This window comes from Kogia breviceps, chromosome 1, assembly GCF_026419965.1.
Source record: "Kogia breviceps isolate mKogBre1 chromosome 1, mKogBre1 haplotype 1, whole genome shotgun sequence".
In the NCBI taxonomy this organism is placed as follows: Eukaryota; Metazoa; Chordata; class Mammalia; order Artiodactyla; family Physeteridae; genus Kogia; species Kogia breviceps.
The window spans coordinates 168,169,278-168,197,125 of NC_081310.1; the positions used below are offsets into that span (position 1 = coordinate 168,169,278).

General features: G+C 44.7%; 2 protein-coding genes across 16 annotated transcripts in view; both read left to right on the forward strand.

Annotated features, from left to right (window-relative positions):
* The window catches only part of FOXJ3 (forkhead box J3), a 133,627-nt gene extending 118,061 nt beyond the window's left edge, over nt 1–15,566 (forward strand). For all 14 annotated transcript variants that reach the window (XM_059046216.2, XM_059046191.2, XM_067010024.1 and 11 more), the window contains 5 exons: nt 186–593; nt 1,637–1,738; nt 2,122–2,313; nt 12,188–12,295; nt 12,599–15,566. In XM_059046216.2, the coding sequence (XP_058902199.1) occupies nt 186–593; nt 1,637–1,738; nt 2,122–2,313; nt 12,188–12,295; nt 12,599–12,714 (926 nt within the window). In that variant the 3' untranslated portion in view covers nt 12,715–15,566. The remainder of the gene's footprint in view (nt 1–185; nt 594–1,636; nt 1,739–2,121; nt 2,314–12,187; nt 12,296–12,598) is intronic.
* A 2,656-nt stretch (nt 15,567–18,222) lies between these two features.
* Nucleotides 18,223–26,480, forward strand: GUCA2A (guanylate cyclase activator 2A). Of its 2 annotated transcripts, XM_067011865.1 has the most exons (5): nt 18,223–18,249; nt 22,042–22,092; nt 24,701–24,803; nt 25,852–26,041; nt 26,397–26,480. In XM_067011865.1, exons 3-5 carry the CDS (start codon nt 24,729–24,731, stop codon nt 26,459–26,461), a joined length of 330 nt encoding a protein of 109 aa, XP_066867966.1. In that variant the 5' UTR covers nt 18,223–18,249; nt 22,042–22,092; nt 24,701–24,728; the 3' UTR covers nt 26,462–26,480. The 2 variants fall into 2 exon arrangements, with proteins under 2 accessions (XP_066867966.1, XP_058902232.1); XM_059046249.2 differs by lacking the exon at nt 22,042–22,092 and having other exon boundaries at nt 18,224–18,249.
* Nucleotides 26,481–27,848: the final 1,368 nt, after the last annotated feature.

The window sequence follows — 27,848 nt, forward strand, 5'->3', positions numbered from 1 at the left end:
ATAATGTTTCTTCTTGGTAGCCCCAGAGCCCAGGGTATGGTGGATAGTCTTATCAATACTTGTTAAACTGAACCAAAATCGCTTCCTGACAACATATACCTTTGCTCTGTAAATAATTTTGCAAATGTTTGCCATAAGGTATAACTGAAATTGACCATCAGTGATCTTGCTTTGTCTGTTTTCAGGTTTGATGAACATCCCTTCTGAATCTTCCCAGCAGTCCCACACTTCTTGTTCCTATCAGCACTCTCCCGGCAGTACAGTGAGCTCTCACCCACACAGCAACCAAAGCAGCCTGACCAACAGTCATGGCAGTGGCCTCAACACCACGGGCAGTAATTCGGTTGCACAGGTCTCACTGTCCCACCCCCAGATGCACACACAGCCGTCTCCACATCCGTCCCATCGACCGCATGGTTTACCACAGCGTCCCCAGCACCCAGCACCACACCCGCAGCAACACAGCCAGCTCCAGTCCCCTCACCCCCAGCACCCGTCTCCACACCAGCATGTACAGCACCATCCGAACCATCAGCATCAGACGTTAACACATCAGGCACCCCCTCCCCCACAACAGGTATCCTGTAATTCTGGTAAGTTTTTGTCTTCTGATGTGTGTTTGGCTGACTGTGAATTTGGATCTGTTATCTCTGGGGCTTATATATATTTTCTACCAGTACTCTTTTTATCCATCTTTTGTGTTTCCTTGCCATAGTCCTAGAGTTGTAAGTCCTTCAGTCTGTAGATTCACCTGGATATTGTCTTGATTACAATTTATGTGGTAACATAGGCAAACTCAGCAACCCTTGCAGGTTTTGGTTTTAACTCTTTTGTCCTTCTGGAAAACAAGTGTTTTTGTGAGCGTTTGAAAGAAGAGTGGAATGCACAGTCTGTCTGCAATCTATTGTGATTTAGTGTGGTATAGAAGAAAGAGTATAGATTTATATCTGAAAGACCTGTATTCGAATCCTCATTATGGCTCTTTATGACCTTTGGTGCATTAACTCTTTTGGTCTTATTATTTTGTTGGCTGTAGAACAACACTGGTATACAGTGTTGTTATGAGGATCATATCGAGGATACAAAATATGAAATGCCTAGTCTAGTACCTTGCATTTATGTATTCAGTGAATGTTCCCACTTTTTCTTTCTTTGCATATTCCTGCCAAGTATTTCGTTTAGAATGATAGATTCATACCCTAATTTTAAAAGAAAATAAAATGTTTGTTGCTCTTAAGATAGGTCTTGATGGTTTCTGGTGAGATGCTTAACTGACATTGCTCACAGACCAGTCAGTCTCTGCACTGCAGAACTCCAGAGGGTACCCCAGACATAGACTACAATGTGAATGGGGCCTCTTGGAATGGTGCAGAGTACAGCTGGGTTCAAGTCTTGGATTCATCATAGTGGCCTTGCTAAGTCATGCCTCCTCTCTAGGTTCAATTTCTTTTGTTTGTAAAATGCAGGGAAATAATACCTTTCCTGCCTGTCTCACAGAGCAGATTGCCCCAATGCATGATATAATGGGTTTGAATCCATTTGTAAAACTGGATTGGGATCGGCCAATATCAGGAGTAAGGCCAGCTCAAACTTTTGCTATCCAAGATTTATAATATTGCCAATATTATTTTTATAGGTGTTTCAAATGATTGGTATGCAACACTTGATATGCTAAAAGAAAGCTGTCGAATCGCCAGCAGTGTTAATTGGTCAGATGTAGACCTTTCACAGTTCCAAGGTGAGTATTGGTTCCTTCTTACTTACAACCAAATACATATAGCATGTGTTTTTGAATAGATTTTAAGTCTTCTTAGTGGAAATAAGCATCGCCTTATATAGTGTTTCTTTTGCAGTTGGTAGTATGCTTAAAAACAACACTTTGCAAAATTCGTAATTAAGCCTTTCAGCCAGTTGATGTAGCAGAGGTTCACAGATGAGTTCCAAAGGAAATTTAGTCACATTTAAAAGAATCAGATTTTGAATAATTTTTAAAATGTCATTCTTCATTGCATGGGTAGAAGATTACCAGTGGAAATTTTGAGGGCTGGAAAAAAGAAGTGCTGTTTTCTTTGCAGTGTTTGCAGAACCATGCTAACTGTATTTCTAATGCTTTCCTCATAGGTTTGATGGAGAGTATGAGACAGGCAGATCTCAAGAACTGGTCTTTAGATCAGGTTCAATTTGCTGATCTCTGTTCTTCTCTTAATCAGTTCTTTACACAAACTGGCCTTATTCACTCACAGAGTAATGTTCAGCAGAATGTCTGTCATGGTGCCATGCATCCAACAAAACCTTCCCAACACATTGGAACAGGTATGGATTTAATTATCTTCTTGATTTTCTCTTTTTCTCATTCATATGAAGTTCAGTAACTGTCTGGGGCAAGTTAATATGTTGTTAATGATAGCAGTGATCCATTTATATCTTTTTATTTCTAAGAAATGAATGAAATCAAGTAATTTATTTAAGATATATCTTAGAAAAATTGAGATAAAAGAGACTGTTTGTTTTTCTGTCATGATTTACATGATTATTTTATTGTTTATAATTGACTTTCCTTTGTGAACTTTAACCTTTCAAGTTACCAAACAAGAATTAAATGTCTTAAAGATGTGTACATTTTAATTTTAATAAGAACATAGTTATGAGGTGTTACCAATTTAAATTTGTATAGACTTGCAATGAAAATCAACACATCTTTATATATCTTGTAAGAATGTTAAAAAAAATTAAAGTTCAGAGTGTATATGAAGAGTATACCTAACGGTAGTCTCATTTATGTTTTACTCTGAACTCAAAATTTGTGCTTTGTATTTTTTCATCTCACTTTCTTCTGTTATATTTTACCCTTGTAGCCATCTCGTTTACTCTGATTGCAGAGCCTACAGTTTTCTCAAATTTACATTCTGTGTTTCATATCCAAGTTCTTTCTCTCTTCATTTTAATTTCTTGATGCCTTTATCTCCAAGTTGAAATCTTTTCTGTACATTGTCTTATTTTTAGAGTTGATGCTAAAAAGCTCTCTTCTATCCTGAGTGGCTTCCTTCAGTCATTATCCTAAATTATTTCACATACTTGGTCTTTCTAAGTTCTCAAGATCCCTAGTCCTTTTTGTGAAATCTTCATTTGTGTCTTTTGATACAAAAGAAATCTTCCATCTTTGCTTCTTCCACTTGAATAGCTTACCTAACCTGAAAGTCTCAGTGTTTGTGTGATTTTGGTGACTTACTCATTTCATAAATCATATTCATAGAAGAGCCTCATTCAATGCCTGGCATATATAGGAGGTACTTAGTATTAACTGAATTTACTGAATGCCCTCTATGTGCCAGATACTAAGCCACTAAACTTTTTTTTTTAATAACTCTTTAGCTTCTCTCTCTCCCTCTCTCTCTCCTTTTGTCACTTCTTTTTTGGTTCATTTTAAAATAAATTTCAAAAAATTTATTTTTATTGTGGTAAAATACATATAAAATTCACTGTCCCAATCATCCTTAAGTGTGCAGTTCAGTGGTATTTAAATACATTCATAATGTCATAATGTTGTGCAATTATCAACACCATCCATCTCCATAACTCTTTTCATTTTTGTAAAGCAGATACTCTATACTTATTCAACAAGACATCTCCACCCGTTTCTTCCCTTCACCAGCCTGTGGCAACTACTAACATTCTACTTTTTGTGTCTTGAGTTTTAACTATTCTAAGTACTTCGTATAAGTGGAATCATACAACGTTTGTCTTTTTGTGGCTGTCACTTAGCATAATGTCTTCAGGGTTCATCCATATTGTAGCATATGTTAGAATTTTCTTCATTTTTAACACTGAATGTATGTGTAAGGCTATTTTTAAGGCTATTGTATATATAATATATACCACATTTTGCTTACCATTCATCTGTTAATGAACACTTGGGTTGCTGCCATGTTTTAGCTATTGTGAATAATGTTGCTGTGAGCATGAGTGTACAGATCTTTTCAAGACCCTGCTTTCAATTATTTTGGGTATATACTCAGAAGTGGACTTGCTAGATCTTATGGTAATTCTATATTTCATTTTTTGAGGAACCATCATACTGTTTTTCATAGCAGCTGTACCATTTTACATTTATGCTAACAGTCATAAGGGTTCCATTTTCTCTGTATCCTCACCAACATTTGTTATTTTCTTTTCTTTTTTTTAATAGCTTCGCCCATTTCTTGATTTTTTTTTTTTTTTTGCGGTACGTGGGCCCCTCACTGTTGTGGCCTTTCCTGTTGCGGCCTTTCCTGTTGCGGAGCGCAGGCTCAGCGGCCATGGCTCACGGGCCCAGCTGCTCCGTGGCATGTGGGATCTTCCTGGACCGGGGCACGAACCCATGTCCCCTGCATCGGCAGGCGGACTCTCAACCACTGCACCACCAGGGAAGCCCCGCCCATTTCTTGATTGGGTTTTTGTTGCTGCTGAGTTTTAGGAATTCTCTATATTTCTGGGTATTAACTCCTTACCAGATACATGATTTGCAAATATTTTCTCCCATTCTTTTGTTTTCTTTTTTACTGTGTTGTTAGTGTCTTTTTTTTTCTTCTATTGTTGTGTATGCCCTTTGATATAGTATCCAAGAAGTTATTATGGAATTCAATGTCATGAAGCTCTTGCCCTCTGTTTTCTTCTAAGAATTTTAAAGTTTTAGGTCTTACATGTAAGTCTGACCCATTTTGAGTGAATTTTTGTATATGGTGTTATATAAGGGTCCAGTTTCTTTTGTGTGTGGATATCTAATTTTCCTATTACCATTTCTTGAAAAACTGTCTTCCCCATTGAATGGTGTTGACACCTTGTCAGAAATCATTTTGACTATATATGTGTGTATTGCTGGGTTCTCTATTCTTTTCCATTGGTCTTTATGCCAGTTCACTGTCTGACTGTAGTAGCTTTGTAGTAAGTTTTGAAATCAAGAAGTGTGAGTCTCCCAGCTTTGCTGTTCTTTTTCAGGATAGTTTTGGCTATTCACAGTCCCATGAGCTTCCATATGAATTTTAGAATGGGATTTTCTATTTCTGCAAAAAAAGTCATTGAGGTTTTTGATATGGATTACATTGAATCTGTAGATTTCTTTGACATCTTAATATTGTCTTGCAGTCCATGAACATGAGATGCATTTCTATTTGCCTTCTTTAATTTCTTCAGCAGTGTTTTTTAGTTTTCATTGTACAAGTTTTTCATCTCTGTAATTAATTTATTCCTAAGTAGTTTATTCTTTTTGATCTCATTGAAAAATGGAATTGTTTTTGTAATTTCCTTTTGAGATTGTTCATTGTTTGTATATAAAAATGTGACTGAATTTTGCATGTTGACTTTGTATCCTACTACTTTTCTGAATTCATTTATTCTAACAGTTTTTCTGTGTGTAATCTTTAGGGATTTTTATGTATGAGATTATATCTGTGAACAGAGATAAATTTACTTCGCCCTTTTTAGTTTGGATGCCTTTTATTTCTTTCTTGCCTAATTGCTCTGGCTAGAACTTCCAGTACTGTGTTGAATAGAAGTGGTGAAAGTGGACATCTTTGCTTTGTTCCTGATCTTAGAGGAAAAGCTTTCAGTCTTTCACCACTGAATATGATGTTCACTGGGATTTTCATACATGGCTTTTGTTATGTTGAAGTAGTTTCCTTCTATTCCTAATTTGTTGAGTGTTTTTATCATGAAAGGTGTTGACTTTTGTCAAATACTTTTTCTGTGTCAGTTGAGATGATAATGTGGGTTTTTACCCCCTTCATTCTGTTAATGTGATATATTACACTGGTAAGTTTTCATATGTTGAACTGTTCTTGTATTCCAGAAATAAGTCTCACTTGGTCATGCATGGTGTGCATAATCCTTCTATTATGTTATTGAATTCATTTTGCTATTGTCTTGAGAATTTTTGCATCAAGGTTCATAAGGGATATTGGTCTGTAGTTTTAGTTCTTCTTTAAATGTTTGGTAGAATTCACCCATGAAGCCATCAGATCCAGGGATTTTCTTTGTACAGGAAATTTTTGATTAAGTATTCAATCTTCTTACTCATTATAGGTCTATTCAGATTTTTGTCTTTCTTCATGATTCATTCTGTGTTGATTTTGTGTTTCTAGGAATTTGTTTCATTTGAGTTGTCCAGTTTGTTGGTATACAGTTGTTCAAAGAACTCTCTTATCCTTTTTATTTCTGTAGAATCAATAGTAATGTCACCACTTTGAATTCTCATTTTAGTAATTTGAGTCCTGTTTTTCTTAAGTCCATTTAGTTAAAGGTTTGTCAACTTTGTTGATTTTTTTTTTTAAAGAACCAACTTTTGGTGTTAAAGATTTTTCTCTAATGTTTTTCTGTTCTCTATTTCATTTATCTCTTCTCTAATCTTTATTATTTCTTCCTTTCTGTTAGCTTTGGGTTTGGTTTCTTCTTTTTTAGGTCTGTTTTTTAATGTAAGTCTTTATAGCTATACATTTCCCCCTTAACACTGCTTTTGCTGTTTCCTGTAAGTTTTGGTATGTTGTATTTTTGTTTTCCTCCATCTCTAAGTATGTTCTAATTCCCCTTGTAATTTCTTCTTTAATCCATTGGTTAAGTGTGTGTTGTTTAATTTCCACAAATCTGATAATTTTCCATTTTTACTTCTGTTTTTGATTTCTAACTTCATCTTGCTGTGGTCAGAGAAGATACTTTGTATGGTACCTATCATTTAAAATCTATTGAGACTTGATTTGTAGCCTAACATATGGTCTGTTCTGGAAAATGTCCCATGTGCACTTGAGAAGAATGTGTATGCTGTTGTTGTTGGGTAGAATGTTCTATATATGCCTGTTAGATCTGGTTGATTTATTGTGTTAAATCCTCTATTTGCTTATCTTCTGTCTGGTTATTCTATCCATTATTGAGACAATGGGTATTTAAGTCTCCCACTGTAATTGTAGAGCTGTTTATTTGTACTTTTAGTTCTGTCAGTTTTTACTTCATATGTTTTGCAGTATGTTATTAGGTGCATAAATGTTTGTAATTGTTCTGTCTTCTTGCTGTATTGCACCTTTTGTTGATATGTAATGTCCTTCTTTACAAGAAGTAAGACTTCACAAGACGTCTCTTGTAACATTTTTTGATTTAAAGTCTATTTTGTCTGATATTAGTACAACAATCCCTGTTCTCCTTTGGTTACTATGTGCATGGAATATCTTTTTTCATCTTTTCACTTTCAATCTGTTTGTGTCTTTGGATCTCAAGTGAGTCTTCTATAGTCAGCATATGGTTGGATCATGTGTTCTTACCCAGTTCTGCCAATTCTGTCTTTTGATTGGAGGGCTTAATCCATTTATATTTAAACGAATTACTGGTAAGGAGTGACTTCTGTGTTTTGCTATTTCTTTGCTATGCCTTGTAGCTTTTTTGTCCCTTATTTCCTGCATTACTGTCTTCTTTTGTGTTTAGTTGATTTTTTGTAGTGAAATGTTTAAATTCCTTTCTCATTTCTTCTTGTGTATATTCTGTAGCTCTTTGTGGTTACCTTGGGGATTGCACTCAACATCCTAAAGTTACAACACTCTAATTTGAATTTATACCAATGTAATTTCTGTAATATACAAAAACTCTGCTCCTTTTCAGCTCTACCTCCACCTCTTTTGGTTGTTGATGTCTCAAAATTACATTTTTCTACATAGTGTGGCCCAAAACATATACTAATAATTATTTCAAATGCATTAATCTCTTAAATCATGTAGAAAACAATATGTGAAGTTACAAGCCAAAGTTACAATAATATGAGCTTTTATACTAATAGTTTTTAGAAAACATTTTAACCTCTTAAATCATGTATAGAACAAAAAGTGGAGTTTAAAATCATTGTTATGATAATTCTGTCTCTATAATTGCCCATGTATTTAACTTCATTGAGATCTTTACTTTTTTCATACGGCTTTGTGTTACTGTGTAGTGTCCTTTCATTTCTTCCTGCAGGACTCTCTTGAGAGTTATCTTCTGGGGCAGGTCTAACAGTAACAAACTCTCTTAGCTTTTATTTTTCTGGGAATGTCTTAATTTCTCTCTCACTCTTGAAAGGACACTTTTACCAGGTATAGGATTCTTTGTTGACACTTTTCTTTTAGCACTTTGAATAGATTGGCCCACTACCTCTGGGCTGTAAAATTTCTGATGAGAAATCTGCTTATAATCTTAGTGAGGATCCCTTATATGTAACAAGTGACTTATCTCTTGCTGCTTTCAGGATTCTCTCTATATCTTTGGCTTTTGAAAATGTGATTATAATGTGTCTTGGTGTGGGTCCCTTTGACTTCATCTTACCTGGAGTTTGCTGAGCTTCTTGGATGTTTATAATCCTGTCTTTCATCAAATTTGGGAATTTTTCAGCTCTTATTTGTTCAGATATTCTTTCAGCCCCCTCTTCTCTCTCTTCTCCTAGGACTCCCACAATGCATAATTGGTCTGCTTGATAGTGTCTCATAGGTCCCTTAGGCTCTGTTTGCTTTTCTTCAGTCTTTTCTTTCTGTTAATCAGCCTTGATAATTTCCATTGTCCTATCCTATCTTCACATTTGCTGATTCTTTATTCTGCCTGCTCTTCTTTGAGTCCCTGAAGTGAATTTTTAATTTCAGTTATTGTACTTTTTAGTTCCAGAATTTCTTTTTGGTTTCTTTTTATGTTTTCTGTCTCTTTGTTGATATTTCATTGTGTTCATGCATTGCTTTCTTAATTTTCTCCACATCTTCCTTTAGTCTTTGAACATCTGTAAAGTTTTAAAATCTTTGTGTAGTAGATCTGCCATTAGTACTTTTTTTCAAGGACAGTTTCTGTGGATTTGTTTTTGCTTTGAATGGGCCATACATTCCTGTTTATTTTTATGCCTTGTGATTTTGTTGTTGTTGAAAACTATACACTTGAATCTATTAATGTGATACCTGTGGAAATCAGTTCCTCTTCTCAAGGGTCTGCAGGATTTTGTTACTGTTTTTGTTTTTTTGATTGTTACAGTCTGTCCTTGTGCTGAGGATCAACTTAAGGTTTAAACTTAAGATCTTTTCAGGTTTTCTCTGAGCCTGTGCTTTTTTTTTGGCATGGGTGGTCACTTTCTAACTTTCCCTGGATATGCAGTTGTTTTTCAGTATCCTAGTCTTTAATGCCTGGCTCCCAAGGGGGGAAAAAGGAAGAAAGAGGGGAAAGGGGGCAGCAGCCCTTTAAATCTCCTGGAAATCAGTTCAGCCAGAGGAGAGGCGCTTGCAGTGTTGGGGGGAGATGCAGCAATAATGGCCACCCTCCTTTTTGTCTGCACCTCTGTAATCAGAAGCAACAATCAGAGCACAGATCCCCAGTATTTGGTGGACAGTACCCTTTTTGCCCACACTGGCTCTTGTAGGGTTTGTATAAGCTGTTCCAGCTGCTTGCCATGGGGGTAGGAGTGAGGGGATAGGTAGCTATATCTGTGCTAAGAGGTGAAATTCACCAAAATTAACTGCAATTTGCCAACCAAGCCTTCTTCTGCAAGTTGTGAACCTTCTTTAGAGAGTCCAGAGTTGCAAACTAGTTATGTTAGATTTTACCCATGCAATTTTATCTAGATTTCTGTTCCACCATTTTCCCAGAATTCTCCCTATCTTCATGTCTAAGTATCAAGATCTTTATGATTTGGCATGTATTTTTACTTATTTGTCTTCTTCCATTCCATCTTTGTAATCTGTTCTTCTACGTGGACAGCTTATCTTTGGTCCTCTGATAGATTCTAAGCCTATAATTTGTCCCTTTCAGGATATATCACTTTTCTAGCTTGCTTGAAGTCCTAGACCAGGTGTACCATACTTTGTCCATTGTCTTGAGTAAGCTTCCCCAGATAGACACATGACTCAAGTTTTTCCCTAAAAAAGCACCTACTACAGTGATGCCTTTCCTGACCATCCTACTTAAATGGCACCTACTCAGCACTCCTTTTCCCCTCTCCTTTCTTTATTTTTCTCTGTAGCATGTATAACATACTATATAATTTACTTTATTTTCCTCCCTCCCATCTTCACCCCTCCCAATCCCCTGAGAACCAGCTCCAAAAAGACAGGGAGTTTGTTTCTTTATTTATATATTTCTAGTGCATAGAGCTGTGCCTAGCACAAATACTTCTTGAATGAATGAATGGTCATTCAACAACGGTCTACTTTCAAGAAATATGTTGTGTGATTAGATTTTTTTTGAAGTATAGTTGATTTGCTATATTATATTAATTTTAGGTGTACAGCACAGTATAGATTTATAAATTCTCATAACTACATTCTCAATGTTATAGGATCTCAAACATCTTTGGAAACTGCATTATAAGTTAATTTCTTGCTTAAAAGTCCAAGTAGACTCTCATTGTTCAGTCTGTAATGAGAACATGGGAAAAAAATGAGGAGTAACGAGAATCTCTATATGAAAATAAAATCTTATGAATGTGACGTTTCAAAAAGTTAAGGCCATTTGTTTAATGTGGGTGTCTATTTACTCCCATAATGTTGTTTATTTCCATAATTCTCTAATTCTCACCTGTCTCCTCCTTTAAGGTAAGAATTACTAAGCCAAAAAAAGAGAAATGAAAAAAAATATATAAAAACAGATTAATCTCCAATAAATATTAGGTTTTGTCTTATGACTTGAGTTGTTAAGTAGAAAGAGAGCTAAGATTTTGCAGGATGGAGGCTGGGAAGTCGTTGATAAGTGAACGACCATATTAGTCAGAGGAGGGGCAGCCCCTCTAGCCGGATGCAGCCTTTAAAAGGTGCATCAGCCACGAATGTGAAGGCTGATCACATTTTTTCTCCTGCAAAAATATACTAGAGCTGTAACTTAGTATAACTTTTTTTAGTATAACTTTTCTCTTCTTTTCTTCCTAAATCTTCAGTATGGTAAATTGGTCAGAGAGATCGGTTCTGACTTTAAACTTTACTATAAAAAGGCATGTTATCTTGGGAGGCAGTGGCTGGAAGTCAGAACTCTTGGGTTCTGTTCCTGGTTCTTTCTCATTTTCTCTCGTCTCATTTCCTCACCTGCATGAACAGAAGTAGGGCTGGATTAGATTATCTCTGAGACTATCTCAAACTTGGACAGTCTGACTTTCCAGTGGCAGGTGGAAACTTGTGAGCAGCCAAATATATTGTGCCCTACCATGAATATAAAATGAAGATTTTTTTCTTCCCTTTCTAGTTTCCTCTGGGAAAATGATTGCTGTTTTCTAGTTTGATTACAGTGTTCCTAGAATGCAAGTATAGTTTGTGTGAAACACGAGAATACCTTAGGGAAATAGCCTTTCCAGAATTCTGGATGTTTCATATAATATAAACCAGTGTTATAGTGGTTCTTCCCCAGGAGTTATTGTGGGAGGTTGCATGATTTTTCCTCCCCTCCCTTTCTATTTTGTGGTAGGATGCAGTGTAATTGACATTCTGGAGCTATTATACTTGATGGCTGCTGTCAGTGAAAGCATATTAACTTAAGAACCTTCTGAAATGCTATTTAAATGAGATCTGTGTTTCCCATCTACACATCTTCTAAATAATATGTTTTTAATCACCTTTGATATAGCTCTTTTACTTTATGCAACTCTTTCCTGTCACTTTGTGCCTCCAGTCACTTTGTTAATCAGCTAGGGCACACTTCTGTCTGCTTTAAGGATGAGAAAATCAGGGCAATAGAGACAACCATTACTGGAAAGAGCCCATGAGTTAGGAGAACTGAATTCTAGCCGTAGGCCCTGTCAAACTGATGTGTCTTTGGGCAAGTCTCCTCAGCCTTCTCACCCTCTGTTGCCTCATCCATAAAGTGGGGATAATCCCTGTCTTGCCTTCATTGTGAGTCTAGGGGGAGACTCAGATGAAGTAATGGGATATGAAAATGCTCTTGAACTATAATGAGGGATATAACAACAACAGATATAACTTACCTACGAGCTTCCAGAGAGTTAGAGGCAGTGACAGAATTAGTACCATTGTACTCACAACCAGCCTGGCACCGTGTTTGAAAATCCAGCACCACCTTTGGCAGTTTTAGCATCTAAAAGGAGTGATTTTTCCTTCCCTTTTCTTCCTCACTTTACCAGCTTAATTTAGTTTTAGGTAACAATTCTATTAAGATTTTTATGTTTGATTTGCTTTACTTATGGTACTATGTTTTCCTTCTGTCTTCTTCTCGATCTGATTAGGAAATTTGTACATAGACTCCAGGCAAAATCTCGCTCCTTCAGTGATGCCTCCCCCTGGTTATCCTCACATCCCACAGGCACTCAGCACTCCAGGAACAACAATTGCAGGTAATTTGGGGTGTGGTGTGTTGGGGTTGGTACTTGGAGTTTAATATTGAAAAAGGCTTTAGCTGTCCTGACAGGGAAGGAGGCTGCCTCAGGAGCGGGTGAACTCCCTGTTTCAGAGGGGTGGGGTGCAGAATACCTGTAAGATAAGGATCATAAGAGCCACCTTGTAGAGGCTTTTGGGTGGGTAAGTGAGAGCATATGCTCTGAGTTCCTGGCATACATAGGAAGTGTTCAATAGGTGTGTGTTTCTTTCTTCCTTTATTCTCTCCCAAGTCACTGCTGACATTGCCTCCTTCCTTCCAGGCCATCACGGAGCCATGAACCAGCAGCACATGATGCCTTCCCAAGCCTTCCAAATGCGGCGCTCTCTGCCTCCAGATGACATCCAGGATGACTTTGATTGGGATTCAATTGTGTAGAGCCTGTTTCTCAAGGCACCAGACAGACCCAAGCATTACCTTTCTGTGCAGTGAAGGGAAAGGTTTGAGAGAATCCAGTTGAGAAAACAAAGTTTCTAATCATTTTACCAATGTTATTGAAATTTTTTTTGAAGACAATCAAAAAGATTTTAGCTGGATAACTTACTGCTTTTATCTGACCCAGACAAGTACTACATGTTTGTCTCCCTGCCAGCTGCCCTATGTAGCTCCTAATTGTTGTGTGATTTGAACGGCTTTTGCATATTTGTGTCAGTTTGATGTTGACCACAAGTGCCAGACTGATTTTTCAGACAGAGCCTATTTTGCTGCAAGCAGTTTATAGATGCATATATGTAAATACATGTACAAAAATTATTGAAAGGCTTCAATTTTTTCTAATTGGATTATTATGTCTTGAAAAGAAAGTTACTGTGAGTTTTTATTCCTTGTTAGGCTATTTTTGGCAGGATGCTTTTAACTGATGTAGGCAACTGAAAGGAAATAGATTTTTCAAAGCCCAGTTCCCCTTATTTAATCTTTTTTGGAAATGTGAGTATTGAGTTCTACTCGGTAAGCCAGAGAACCCAGAGTTTGATACTCTCCAAACAGTCCAAAGGGGCATGTTGTTCCTGAGCAGCATGAAGGACTGACCAGATGTTTTCTTGATGCCTGGGGGATTCTAGAGTTCATGTTGCACCGTGTCAGCATCTGTTTTTCTAAGTCTGCATTGTATGCCAGTTCTAAATGTGTTTGATTAGAAGCTGGGCACTGCTTGGCTTTTGAAACAAATCAATGTCTCCACATTCACTTATGTATTTATTATTCAAAAGTGTTATTTTAATATTTATTGCTATCTTTTGTGAATGGTCAACTCCTCTTGGGTTCATTAAGGAGAAATGCAGTGTCTGAAAGCACAGAATTATTTTTCTTGATAAGAGTTTACAGACAAGACAATCAGAGAGAGATTGTGTCATTCTCTTTATCATTACTCCTGCCATGTGAGTATATTCTCTATCTTTGCATTCCTGCTAATTGAGACTTATTTGCTAAATAGGATTTTCTGGAATTTGAATCAGAGTTCATTTGGGCAACAGAACAGCAGGGCAGTGTTTGTATAGCAAGTTTCCCCCTCATTCTCTTTCCATTTAGGAAGCACTGAAAGGATGGTAGAGCCACACATGGATTTTATTTTGCCTCAGTCTTCAGTGCAGTTACTGTTGAGTGGCCTGCTGTTTCTTTTGTCCTTTGTGTCTATGTATGCATGACGTTTGGTTCCTTTCTTTGAAATGCAGCCTGCCTCTTAGGGGGTTTTATTAGTTGTTTGTTTTATTTCGCAGTTACTTTGCATGGATTGATTGTCTTAGTTTTGTAATGAAACTAAGAGAAATGAGATTTCTTTTTTTAATGAATAGATTTTGAATTGGTTCTTTAGACCGGGAAAAACAGAAGTTTTCAGTTCTAATGGGGAAACGATGTTCCATCAAATCAAGGAGTACTAACTGCTCACTGGTTGCTTTTTAGCATCTCTAGTCTCATCAGCCATGCTTATTAAGTCACTTTAATTACCCTTACTGATTCTGTGGTTGAGTAATCTCTACTTGAACTAAACAAACACCTTTGTTTCTCTATGTGTGTATGTGAGAGTGTTTGCGAATGTCTTTGGGTATTTTTTTTAGTGGACTGTTGCCTTGAATGAATCACTGGGAAGCCAGCCATGGTAAAGGCTGGTGAGGTTGGGGAGGAGGGAAGGGCTTTATATTCCTGTTGTTTGGATCCTGCTTGGCATGAAAAAGGAAACTCAGTTCCAGCCTCTTGGATCAGTAAAAATCAGAGGATTCTGGAAAGGCAGCCAATCAAGATGAGATAGCAGCCTGCAGAGTAAAAGCTTGGAAAAAAGGGGGCGATTCTCAGTAGTCTGCTCAAGTCACAGTTCTCTAGATACCAAAATAGCTGTTTTGAAACTATAAATTGCGTGGGTAGCAGTGTGCACTTTAAAAAATTTGGGTATTAGAATGCAGTAGCTTATACTGAGTGATTCAAGTAGAAACCGCTGATGAAGATGTTACAAATTGTGTGAAGCTAATTTCCCATTTGGCAGTTATTTACTGATTTGCAGTGATCAATATTTTTGTGAGAATTTGAACTTACCATGAATGGCCCTGGAGGCAGAGCCTCCATCCAGACCCATCCCACACTAGTGATTCATGTGGCCAGGGAGCCCAGGACAGGCTTTCTCACGGGCTCCAGCCAGACAAGGCTCTCTAGTGAGGTGCAGAGCACTCCCTCTAGTGGCCATCTCAGTTGGTAGTTGTAAATGCAGAGCAAGTTCTGTCTTGGGCTTAAATTGACTGAAGACTTTTGGGGAAAAGAATCATAAATACATACAATCAAATGGGGGTACTCTGTCCAGGAGAATAATCCGACTGGCATTTGTGGCAGTTTTTGAAATGTAAATGTATTCATGTATGTTCTTGTAAATACATGTCTCTCAGATGTCCTTTGAAGTGGGAGGGAATCAATCTGGGGATTATTTCAAATGGAATAGAGTATTTTGATATTGTTCATTCAGAGGGTGATGTGTACATATCTATATTGTATATATGTGATGAAAATGCATTGGCTTTTTGTGCAAACACAATCTGCTCTCTGTACTGCTGTTGGACAGTCAGTGTTTTAATGTTTCTACAGTTTTGCTATTGCACGATTTCATATTTTGCCTCTATGATGAACGGCACCCATTCTTTGTAACTGTTTAGTGCTGTAAAGAAATATCCCAAGTGTCATTAGGATTGTTGCTGCCAGAAGTGATATGCATGAATGGCACTTAAAATAAATATATTATGTTAACTCTATTTACAACACCAATTGGTCTGTGTCATTTGCTGCAGTTGAGGGAACAAGATTGGAGCTAGTCCAGAAGCAGAAAGCCTGGAGTTAGTCATTCCTTGGGGTCTCAGAGATTGTGTCCCATGTACTGCTGTCTGGGAACAGTCATTGCTGCTGTTTATTGAACATCTCACTTGCTCTGTGAACATGAGGAAATTATTTCATTTGTCTGAGCTTCATTTTCCTCATTTACAGTGCCTATAAAATGAGAATAATACCTACCTCCTAGAGTTGTAGAGGGATTAAATTAATAATCATTTAGGACAGCATCTGGAACATAAAAAGTATTCAGTATGTGCTACATGCTGTGCTAAGTAGATCTTGTTATCCTCATCTTACATGTGGGAACAGCTCAAGTAGAGGTATAATGGCTTCCCCAGATCCTTTGTTGGCAAGTGGTAGAGCTAAGGTTTGAATCCAGATCATTTGACTCCAACGTCATGTTTTTTACACCATCCTCTATTACTTCCAGTGGAATACCCCTGTCCCTACCCCTACCCTGGACCCTAGTCTTGTCCCCAGCACTGCCTTCCCACAGTGCTCTTTCCAAAAGGTGAAAGTGGAGCTTCTTAACATTTGCTGAGCCCACACTGTGTCAGCCCTTCCCATGAGAAATCTAGAGATGAAAAAGCCACAGTTCCTGGCTGTAGGGGGTACAGACTTACCCAGGACAGGGAGCAAATGCCAGCCCAGGGAACTTGCCCAGGGAAGCTACTTTGAAGATGCCTCCTGGCAAGGCAAGATTCTGGTGGTGAGCAGTTAGGTCATGCTGAGGCTAGGGCATTGGCTTAGGAAAGCCTTGTGGTGGGCAAGTGATGAACTTGTGATGAACGTGTGGCCCTCAGTGAGTACGAGTTGGAAGATTCAAACCTGAGACCGTAACTGATGTCTACTTCCAGGTACCTCTATGCCTGAGCATCTCACCACTGAGTGTCGTTCCAGTGGGTAAAGATACACATTCTGTACAACATTGCACTTGGATGCAAGCCAGCTACTTCAAAGACGGACTGTAACCAAGAATTAGGAAAAATGGCCATGTTGGGCTTATTGAGATGGTGTGTTTCTCCCCAGTGTGGTGCCTTCCTAAAGCGTTTTCCAGAGGATTTTGGACTTAACTCCCTGTGTCTCTCCCTCACATGGTAAGCAACTAGTCAACATGTGCAAAGCACACATTTGGTAAGTGCACCAGAGCCGGTGTCTAACCCCTGGTCAAGGCTGCTTCGACCCAGCTCTCAAGCTGTGCCTTCAGCAACGCTGACCCTGGAAGTCCAGAGTAGGACAGCCACCATGTATTCCTTGTTACTTCACATTACTTACTCTAAGTACTTGTGGGTTTTCAGATTTCGCCTTCAGAACAACTGTGTGGTAGATACTATTGTTATCAACCTATTGCAAAGGAAAAATCTGAGCCACAGAGAGATTAAGTCCCCTGCTCAGGGTCATCGCTCATAAGTGGTAGAGGTAATAATAGCTGGAGCAGGAGAGCCGGGATTTCAAACTCAGGCCATCCAGCCCCAGTGTCTACACTGCAGTGCGCTGTGCTGTCAGCCCCTACAGGGCAAAGAACGGGGAGCCTTAGAACAAAGCCATGAGGCTGCAGTGAGCACCGGAGGCCACCAGAGGGCGCAGGGCTGCCAGCTGTGTGCCTTTCCTTGTTTGGAAGGTTTCCTTTACCACAGGGGCTGTGTTCTCTTCCTCTGCAGCCCCCAGAGCTGGGAGCTCCTACAGACAGATAGGGACCCCAGCGGCCAGCCCTCAGTCTCTGCTCCCACATCAGAGCTTGCTGGAGGGAGCCAAGGAGCCCTCTAGTCCTTGGTGATAAACATACTGGGAGGCCCACTGCAGAGTGGCCTCTGAGTCTGCTGCCTGGGCCCAGCCCTCCTGATGCCCACTGTCAGCTACTCTGAGGTTAGGGTGGGGAAGGTCACCCTACCATCAACCCCGGCTCTGAGTTTCCTGAGGCTCTGCATTCCTGGGACCAGTTGATGTCTTGTTTAGGCAAGTGGCCGGGCCTGCCACACACCTTGCCACGTCTACCCTTGCAGACGTGGACAAGGGGCGTCTACCCTTGTCCTCCCAGCCCTGCCTCTGAGCCCGCACACACTCACACAGCGAGTCCCGGGGCCGTCTCAAACATGATTATTGCCACTATTTGCCAGGCCCTGTGCCCAGTACTTGACAGCAGTTATCTGAGTTAGCACTCCCAGTTGCCTTGGAGGTTGGTGTCATTATCTTCCTTTTACTGCTGGACATTGCCACTCAGAGAGGTGAAGTCATTTGCCCCAGGTCACCATCATTGAGAGGTTGGCAAGGGAACGGGAACCCAGAGCTGCCTTATTCCGGTCTGCTCTTCCCACCGAGGCCTATGGCCTCTTCCACAGCACTCCCCAGTTGCCCTTGACCTCCCTCAGGGCCAGTCACCACACCCATCCCAACCCACCCTACCCTAGCACGGGGCCTGAGCTGATGTCACTGGGTGAAGGCCACCCCTCTCATGACGCAGCCCCCAGAATGTCAGAGAGGCAACTTCCTGTCCCAAACAATGGCAATAAAGACGTCCAAGGGCACTTCCCACCCTTCCCATGCTTGAGTGACGTCCATAGGCAGAGGCCTTCCTGGGAACGGTCCTCTGGTTCCGTGTGAGAGCATGTGAGTACATGAACTCTGTGACTGGGGGGGGTGGGGTGTAGGTCCTATAAGTCAGGGTAACTGTGAGTGCTTGTGTGACTCCGATTGTGCTCATGAGGCCCTCCGTGTGTGTGTGTGAGCCAGACCTTGTATGTTTGTGCTTGTGTGTCTTGTGTGCTCATGTGTCTGTGCCTGGATATGTGATTGTGTCGCCTGCGTGATTGCGACTATGTGCCTCAGTGTGTCTGTACATGATCATAAGCCACAGACAGGAGAGAAGGCATTCTGCCCAGGGCAGGGAGGGCGGGATGGCTCCCCACTCATGTTCTGGCTTCTTCCTCCCTTCCCAACCTTGTTAGCCACTGGAGTCTTCCCCAGCAGCCCACGTCCCTGGAGACATTTGCCTGAGATAGAGCCGCGTTCCCAGGCACACTCAGGGTGAGGCCCTGCAAGTCCAATACAGATGAATTCTTCCCCTTTTCTCATCACATCCCTGGCCTGGCCGCTGTCACTGCTCCTCCCCACTGTGGCCCTTTGGACTGGATCCCAGATCTATCTATACCTGCTCCTGCCCCCAGGCAGCTCCTACCCTCCTCCTTGCACCCCGCAAAGCTTCCTGGCCAGACCAGAAGCTGGTCCATTGTGAGTTGCTGGCCTGTGGCTGATTGTGTTTTCTGCAGGCGTCAAAGGCCAGAAAAATACATGAGGCAATGGAAAGAACACGAACTCTGGAGTCAAAAGAACCTAAAGTTCCATCTGGGCAAGACATTGCTCTCTCTGAGCCTCAGTCTCCTCATCTGTATAATGGGATTAAAGTGTTGATGGGGTCATCCATGAGAAGTCAGATGGAAGCAGCCAGCACGGGCCCTGGCACACCGTTGGTCCCAATGACCCATCTGCCTTCCTTGTCTGTCCTCCTCCCTTGCTTCTCTTGCACACGTCAAGACCCATGGATTCCCCTGCACACCATCCTTCCAATCACCTCTGGCCCTCCCAGGGTACTGCTGGGGGTGGAACACACCCCTTCCCTCCTGGACCAGTGCAGCAGCCATACCTAGACAGTCTGCTTCCAACACCAAGGGCCACGATGATCTTTCTAAATCACAGCTCTTCTCATGGTCTTCCCCTAGCTTTCCACTGTCACCGGGTGAAGGGCAAAATGCCTTAGCCTGGTGTTTAAAGCCTCCTCTGGCTGCCCACCCACAGCCCCTCTTGACACACTTTCTGCTTCAGCCCATCCTTCCTCCCTTCCCCTGTGTGCTTCCTGTTGCCAGGCCTTTGCGATATAGCCCCCATCTCTGTGGGTCCAAATCCTCCCATTGATCAAATCCTCCCAGTTCAAATGCCACCTGGTCTGGCAAGCATCCCCAGACCTGGCCACGGGGGGACCTTTTCTCCCTGCGGAGCCCCAGGGAGTTTGTGCCCATGTCCTATCCTCCCTTTACCCTGTGGGCTCTGGGGCACATGGCAGGAGCTCCAGGTGGGTCTCCCTCCTTCCCTGACAGCCTTTGGGTGTGATGGGTTGTTTTCGTGGCCAATGCCCAGAGCAGGCCAGGGGGTGTGGGGAGGAAGCCCTGCCATGTGGGGAGCAGATGGTGAATGGAGCTCCCCCAGTGCCTTGTCCTGGCCAGGCCATGGGGATGTGAGATGACACTGCTGAGCAAACAACCAGACATACCCTCTGTCCACTCCCCACCTGCCCCCCAGAGCATCACAGGAAAGATCCTGGCCACCCCAGAGCCTGGGGGAGGGGAGAGAGCCCTCCAACCCCGCCTGGACTTGGACTCAAGCCAACAGGCTTCAAATTCCCACTCGGTCATCCACTTTCTCTGTGGCCCTGGGCACTCTCCCAGGAGCCTGGTTTCCTCCTCTGTACAATGGGTATCGCTGCCCTGTAAAACAGGATCTGACTCAGTGGTTGTGCCTTTCTTCTTCTCCTTCCCCAAAGATGGGGGTCTGGGGCTAGGAAGACAGGACAGGAGGTATGAACCGAATAGTTTAGCTTTTCTTTGGCACTTGTGAGAACTGGCCTCTGTTCTGGAATTTACAGCTTTGTGACTGCAGCTGGTGCCAAGTCCACCTGGCAATGAGTCTGAAAAGTTGTGCCTTCCTCTAGGCTGAGCTAGCCCAACACTTGTGTCTGTGCTTCGCTCTCCGTTGGCTGGGTGCCCTCATGCAGAGAGCCACCAGTGAAACTGCTCCCAGAGCTTCTGTCCGCACTCTCGGGAAAGTCATGGTTTCTTACCCTCTCTGGGCCTCTGAGCGTCAGTGTGCCCACCTATAAAATGGGGTTCTATAGTGATTTCTTATGTATTCCCAGAGCTATTGGGAGGTTCACATACATCGTGATGCCTTCCTCAGGCAGTTCTGGGCTCTCAGAAGAACCTCCAGGACACATATGCAAGCAGGGTGCAGAGGCTGTAAAATGTGGGCCACACCCTCTTCATGGTTACACAGATCAATATGGGAGTCTTCAGACTCCCACCAGGGCTCTGTTCCAGGCCTTTCTTCCTAGGGTCAGCTGAGGCCTCCAGCCTGCAGGGAAGCAGAGCCAGGCCTGGGAGGGCTGGGCTTCAGTGGACCCAACTTTAACAGGCACACTGGAACCATGACGAGGTCACCCAAACACAAGAGTTCAACAATCTCTAGGCCAAAAGGAATGGCATCAGCATCCTCACAGAGAACAGAGGGCGGCCGGACAGCAGGCAACTGCCAGCAGCGGGTGAGGGGTGGCTGGGCTGCAGGGCTGGGTCTGGTTTTCACACCTGTAAAGCACATAGCCTAGACAGAGTGCTTGATCAACGTTCGCTGCTATCATTAATGTTATGATTATTACTAATACCACAGCCTTCCTGGTCTCCTGAGAGATCAGGGGTACCCACTAAGCGCTAGGCCTTGTATGGGTACTGGGGCCACGATGGAGCAAGACACAGGCTCTGCTCTCAGAAGCTCGTAGGAAAGTGGGCAGGACAAATAGTTTGGTAGGTTTTGTAAGGGGAAAGTATAGGAGGCTGGTGGAGCCCAGAGGTGGTGGGGATGGTCTTAACACAGGCTTGCTGGGGCTGGAAGTCAGTGAGGAAAGTTTTCTTGGCAACCCAAAATTCACAGTGTAGTTGCTATTGTCTCCATTTTTCTGATGCAAAAACTGAGGTTCAGAAAAGGCACACAGCTGTTCACTGATGGAGCTAGGACTCTAACCCAGGGCTGCCTGGCTCCAAAGCTGGAGCTTTTTCACCTACAGCACCCCAGGTATGGGCCCCTTCTTCCTGGCCCACTCCTAGGGAGTCTTTCGGGATTCTGGGCAAAGGGAGAGCAGGGGCCTGACCATGATGGGCCTCGAATGCCAGGCCAGGGAGTCTGGGCTTCCTTCTGAAGGTTTGGGGCAGCCACTGATGGGTTTTCAGGTGGGGAGGCAGGTAGAGGTGGCATGGCCTGGGAGGCTATGGAGGTGTGAGAGTTTGCCAGAAGGGGTGGCCTTGGATGTGAGGCGCCCAAACAACCCAGACCCACTCGCCACCCGTAAGAAATGATGAGGGGTGTTGGGGTGCTGGGGAACCAAGGCCACAGGACTCAGGTGGGGGCCTGGGGCGATCCAGAACCCCAGGCTTCCAAGAGGACCCCAAGATCCAGCAGCTTCGATGCAGAGAGGAGGGAGGGGGTCTGAACTCACACCTGGGCCCAGGCTGGGCCAGGGAATTGGCAGGGGAGGGAGGGGTGTTTGTTCCCATTTCCCAGGGGAGATGTCATAGGTAGGGTTGGGTAGGGCAGGGCCCAAAGTGCTGAGACCTAGGAGCCGTTTCCTCTTTCCCACAGTGTGGAGCTACATCACTCCCACACACCCACTCCACCCCAGCCTTGCAGCAGGTAAGCCCCGGCTAAGGGGTTATGGGAGAAAGAGGCTTCAGGAACCAGAGGCCCCTCCCTTTACCCCCAATCCCACTGTAACTTAGGAGGGGAAAGACTGAAAAGCCAAAGGGAGCCAGAAACGGGGCTCCTGCAGCCCACAGTGGCCGCGCCGAACCCCATCCTTCATGCTAAACCAAACCCCAGTCCAGCCTGAGCCCCACACTTAACCCCAGACCCAGCCCCAGTCATAAACCTGACCCCACTCACACCTCCAACTTAAACTGCAGACTGAGCTTTCACCTTAACCCTACCACAGAACCCTAAGCTAACCCCAAACCAACCTCTGTGTCAGCTACAATCCCCACATCGACCCAATCCTAGCTACACCCCTGATTCCAAACCTAACCCTGACCCTTACCCCACGCCTGAGCTCAGCTCCATCCTGACCCTGACCCAAACACCAATCTGAGTCCTAACTTGAACTCATATCACTATCTGCTACTTCATCTTGCCCTAATGTCACTCCAGTCCCAGTTGGTAACCTAAGACTGACCTTAACCCAGCTTTCACCCTAACCCAGCTCAAGTCCACTCAACCCCAATTCCAACCCCAGCACCAGCCTCAGCTGCATTCCTGATCTCTACCTGTGCTCACCACCATCCCAATCACAATACATTCTACCCTTATGTGTATCTCTAGCCTCACCTTCAACCCAAACTCCATCCGTAACCTTAAGGTACCCTATCCCATCCCTAACCCTCTGCTGGGGCTCATTCCCACCCAGCTCTCAGCTAGCAGCGGCCACCATGTGGCTGGACGGGACATGTAGACTTCAGCGTATACACACACACACCTCGCATATACTAACACACTTCAATTTACACACACTCCTCAGTGTACACACACACACTAGAAAAGGGAGGGAATCTTAGTCTGATTCTGAGGACTAGCCTGAGAGGGCAAGGTGACCAAGTGTCTCCTGCCCATCCCTTGGGCTGAACCCCTTTGAAGTTCCCTCCAATTTCCCCTGCAGTGTTGACTTTTACCACACAGGGATTCCCACCCCCACCCCTTTCTTTGGAGCCATCCAGGCTTGCAGCCAGATTGGTTTGTAAATTAGAACAAAGCAGCTCCCAGGGCTTCCCTTCCTCCATGTCCTGGAGGCTCTGCTCACAAAAGAATACAATGAACACACGCTATGCTGGGGTATAGTTCTCATGGGGGTCAGAGTCTAGAGGGGCAGAGACACACACCCAAGTAATCCAACTCAACAAGATCCCCAGTAGGGGAATGTATCTTGTTCTGTGAGAACAAAGAGAGGTTATTTAGCTGAGGATGCAGTGGGGGTTATTTGATCTGGGCCTTAAAGTTTAAGTAGGAGTTCACCTAGTGACAAGGAAGGAAAAGCCTTCCAGGCAGATGGAGTAGCATATTCAAAGGCAGGGATGCTGGGAGAGTTGAGCCTGGCAGGAAAGGCCAGGGTGGGGGGATATTAGGCTGAGTTAGTTGGGGGAAATAGAGCAGGAAGAGGAGGGACACGGTGCAGGCAGGTGGTGGGGGGGATGGTTAGAGAGGCAGGGGGCAAGGGAATCAGGAGGGAGTGGGGAGAGCACATCCAAGGATGATCTGAGGCTGCAGGACAGGCAGGATAGCAGGCCCAGCACCGTATGAGAACAGGCTGTGGCTCAGATAGGCAGATGGTCTCCAGAGGTGCCAACAGGGACCAAAAGCTGTTGTGGCTGTTGATCAAAGTAATAACAACTGAAGGATCTTTTACTGAGTGCTTTCTGTATGCCAGGCATTGAGGTAAGCATTTTTATAACCTCATTTAATTCTCAAAATAACCCCACGAGGTACGTATTATTATATTGGTCCCCAGAGAGGATACAAGGGGTCCTGATGTTCAGAGAGGGAAACAATTTGTCCAGATTCACACACATAGGAATGGGGCAGTAGATGGGACTCGAACCAGGCCTGTGGATGGCAGAGCTGAGTCCTTCCTCAAAGTCACAGGGCCAAACCTAATGCCTGCCTTGGTAATCTCATTTCTTAACACTTGAAGCCCCCTGGCAACCTCCTCCTCCCCGCAGGCTGAATTATTCACATTTCCTTGATTGTTCCAGGCCTATTTCACCTCCCTGCTGTCTCACATGTAGTATCCTCTGCAAGAAATGGCCTTCTACCCTCAGCCCCTTCTCTAAGAAAAATTCCACCCATTCTCTAAACCTCCTTTGGGAAAGCTTCTTGAACTGCACCCCCCCCCCACCCGGCTGGTCCTTATGCCCACCTAGTCCCCTAATCACCCACTGGTCCTCCCTCTTTAAGGGCTAGGCTGGGTCTGCAGCCCCACCCTGGCACATGGCCTGGCCCAGAGCCATCAGTGAGTGTGAGTGGTTGGTCTCGAATGCAGGACCCAGCCCAGCCGTGGGTTAAAGTGGGAGCCCAGGGAGGGGCTGGGGCTCTGATGGCCTCCCCCTACTGATTTCTTACTGGCCAGGGCTGTCTTGAGCCTTATCTGATTAGGGTTAAGTTGACAAGCAAGCACATCAGACACTGGCAAAGACTCCTGGGTTACTAAGTAACCCTGCCCTCTTTAAAAGTCCCACTGTTTTCCCCTGGCATCCAGAGCCAAGCACTTTTCTCTCGCTGCTGCCATGAACATCTTCCTGCTCTCTGCACTGTGCCTCCTTGGGGCCTGGGCCGCCCTAGCAGGGGGAGTCACCGTGAAGGTAAGTTCTCTGTCCCTACTGTGGCCCAGCTGGCTCTCTATGTCCAGGGCCCAGGGCCTGTCCCCTGAGAGGGCACCCCTCTGGGGATGGAGTGGGGGGCATGTCTAAGGCTTGACTCTTCCCCAGGGACCCCCTTCTCAGTCCTGCCTCTTACGCCTTCCTCTTCAAACTTGGAGAAAGAACATCAGGTAGAGAAAAGAGAAACAATTTGGGAAAGGCAGGTGATTAGCCAATTTACAGAATGCCTGCCATGACCAGGCTCCTCCAGTATGTCACTGAGATGCCAGGATCACCGTGGCAAGAGAGATTATTAGTCTCATTTTTCAGAGGAGTCAAACAGAGCCTCAGAGAGATTCTGTAACTGGGCATGGGCACATGGTTGGGAAGTGAAGGAGCTTGATTCAGTTCCAGACCTTCCTCCTCAGCCAAAGCCCTGACCTGGGTCTCAGGAATCACCTGGACAGCCTGGAGGTCCTGACAGAAGGGTGTGCCCATCGGTGTGGATGCCAGCCGTAGGCCAGCCTGGTACTCATCAGGGGCCCCATTCTATCACAGCCAGGCCCCAGGAGGCCTTTTACTGCTTCTCAAACATCAGCCAGGCAGCAGGCTGGAGCCGGGGGCCAAGGGATCAGCCCACACTGCTCTCAGGCAAGGGTGAAGAGAGAGCCATGTGGCTTCAGGATGCCTGAGCCTTGGTCCCAGCTCTGTGCCTCTCCCTAAAAATCAGCACAGTGACTCCCACTAATAGGCACCTATTGTGTCCCTGCCGCTTCACGTCTGTCTTCTCCATTCCTCATATAACAGGCAGACCCTAGGATTCCCAGAGTGTAATGACCTGTCCATGATCGCAGAGCAAAACCAGGATTCAAACCCAGTGTCTGGCTCTGAGCTCTGACCATCTCATATTGCCCCGCAGTGGAGCACCTGGCTCCCGTGTGCTGCAAACACTGTTTGAGTGCCACCGGGGCTGGAGAGGGGGCAGTCCTTGGGGAAGCAGCCAGGGAGCAGGCTGTAGCCTGGCCTCACACCCTGGACATGTCTCTCTCAGGATGGAGAGTTCTCCTTTTCTCTGGAGTCAGTGAAGAAGCTCAAGGACCTCCAGCAGCTCCAAGAGCCTAGGAGGCCTAGAAATACTGGTGGATCCCTCGTTCCCATCCTCTGTAGCTCCCCGAGGTTTCCCGAAGAACTCAAGCCTCTCTGCAAGGAACCCAATGCACAGGAGATCCTGGAGAGGCTCGGTGAGTAACCCCCTCTCTGAAGGGCGGGGTCCAGGAATTCCCTGATTGGTGGCACTTGAAGGAGAGATGTGTTCTGATTGGTGGGATTCCGAGGATGAGCTCTGCTCTGTTTGGTGCGTCTGTTAAGCCCTCGGTTTGTCTGGTCTCAGCTGTAACGCCTTTCTGGGTAGGCTTTCCGCCCTGATTGGCTGGCTTACAGTACTTGTGTCCTGGTTTGGGGTGGAAAGCACCGCTGGTCCGAGAGGACAGGCCTGGGTTTCTCCTGGGTGGTGGATGTTCAAACTCTGGCTCAAGGGAGGGCGGGAGATTTGGGCAGAGGAAGCTGCACTCACGGGGCCCCGTTTCTCCTGTCCAGAGGCCATCGCTGAGGATCCGAGCTCGTGTGAGATCTGTGCCTACGCTGCCTGTGCTGGATGCTAGGGCGGTGGGTACTCGCTACCTTCTGTCCCTCCCCTGCAGGCCGCTCCCCCTCCCCGCAGCTCCACCTACCCAGAATGGAGGAGTAACCAGAGGGCAGCCTGGGGAGGCCCAGCCCCTGCCCGCATACGATCTGGAGCTGCCGGTACTTTCCAAGATCCACCCCCACCCGCGGCTAATAAACCAGATTCCAGAGTCCTCCTGGTGTTGCTTTCATTCCTTCTTTCATCCCACTTTATGGATGTCTACCCTGCCCTCGCCAGCTCAGAGTTTAGTGTGCTAAGTGCAAGAACCCTGCTCTTCCTGCTAAGCCAGCATCGGTACTGCCCGCCACTCACAGACACGGAGGAGACTTGAATCCAACGACCACCAATGGAGGAGGTGGAACTTCTGCTTTTCTTTCATGATCCCTAAGCCACACGTGAGCTCCTGTGCTGGTTTGGATGACCAACACAAGCACTGAGGGGCTATGAGTTCAGCCCCTGGCTGGAGAGTGTTCAAGGGGCCTCAGAATCTGGCCCCGTGCGGACCACTTCAGCACTGCCTCCTGCCCTCCCCCCAGGGCCCACACCCCAAGCCATAGTTCTCACTATGTCCTCCGCTCCTCTCACCCCTGCTCACGCCTGATCTCTTGGGAGATCCCTCCTCCCAAGGTTGCAGGGTTGCTTGATGAGCTGGGTGGTGGGGTAAAACTATTTAATGCTCCTACTCTGGAGCCAAACTCTCTGGGTGTCAGTCCAGGCACTGCTTGTTACCAGCTGTGTGACTTTGGGCAGGTTACTTAGCCTGTTCTTTCCCCTACTTCATAGGGGTGAGTGAAGATTAAATGAGGTACTACAGGGAAAACTCTTAGAGCTCCCCCAGGCCCAGTGTGAGTGAGCACTGTGCTGATGCCGTTATTTTTATTATTATTTCTGTCTAGATGGCTCTGCCTTGTGCCTGGCACATAGCAGTTGCTCACTCAATGACAGTTCCCATTCTTGCCTCCTTCCCAGCCAGGCAGGTGGGAGACGAGGCCAGATGGTGAGTGGGCTCAGTTTAGACTTGAGAGTTGGTACTAGGGTGGCACAGAAGGGTGAGGGGCACTGTTGGAGCAGCACTGCAATGTTCCTCTGGCTTGGTGGGCATGGAGAGCCTGCAGGATGCAGGGCAGGGAGGAAGCTCTGGCCTCACCGGGGAGAGAGGATGGGGACGGGGAGGGAGGCAGTGATGATAGAGGGATGAGAGGGGCCCAGAGAGACGCAGGAGGCATTGCAAAGGCCCCTAGCCAGACTTGCCTGTCGGGGGAGGACAGGAAGGAGCCAGAGCTCCGAGGGGTGTGGCCTGGAAGGCTGGGAGGTTACAGGTTGATTGAGCACAGCTGGGCAGGCAGGCGGGGCAGCTGGTCTGG

What these genes read in the sequence shown, in the direction of transcription:
- GUCA2A (XM_067011865.1), top strand. Translation starts at nt 24,729, where the DNA reads ATGAACATCTTCCTGCTCTCTGCACTGTGCCTCCTTGGGGCCTGGGCC. An exon ending in CAGGGGGAGTCACCGTGAAG is followed by an intron (nt 24,804 to 25,851) that starts GTAAGTTCTCTG and finishes TGTCTCTCTCAG; the next exon opens with GATGGAGAGTTCTCCTTTTC. An exon ending in GGAGATCCTGGAGAGGCTCG is followed by an intron (nt 26,042 to 26,396) that starts GTGAGTAACCCC and finishes TCTCCTGTCCAG; the next exon opens with AGGCCATCGCTGAGGATCCG.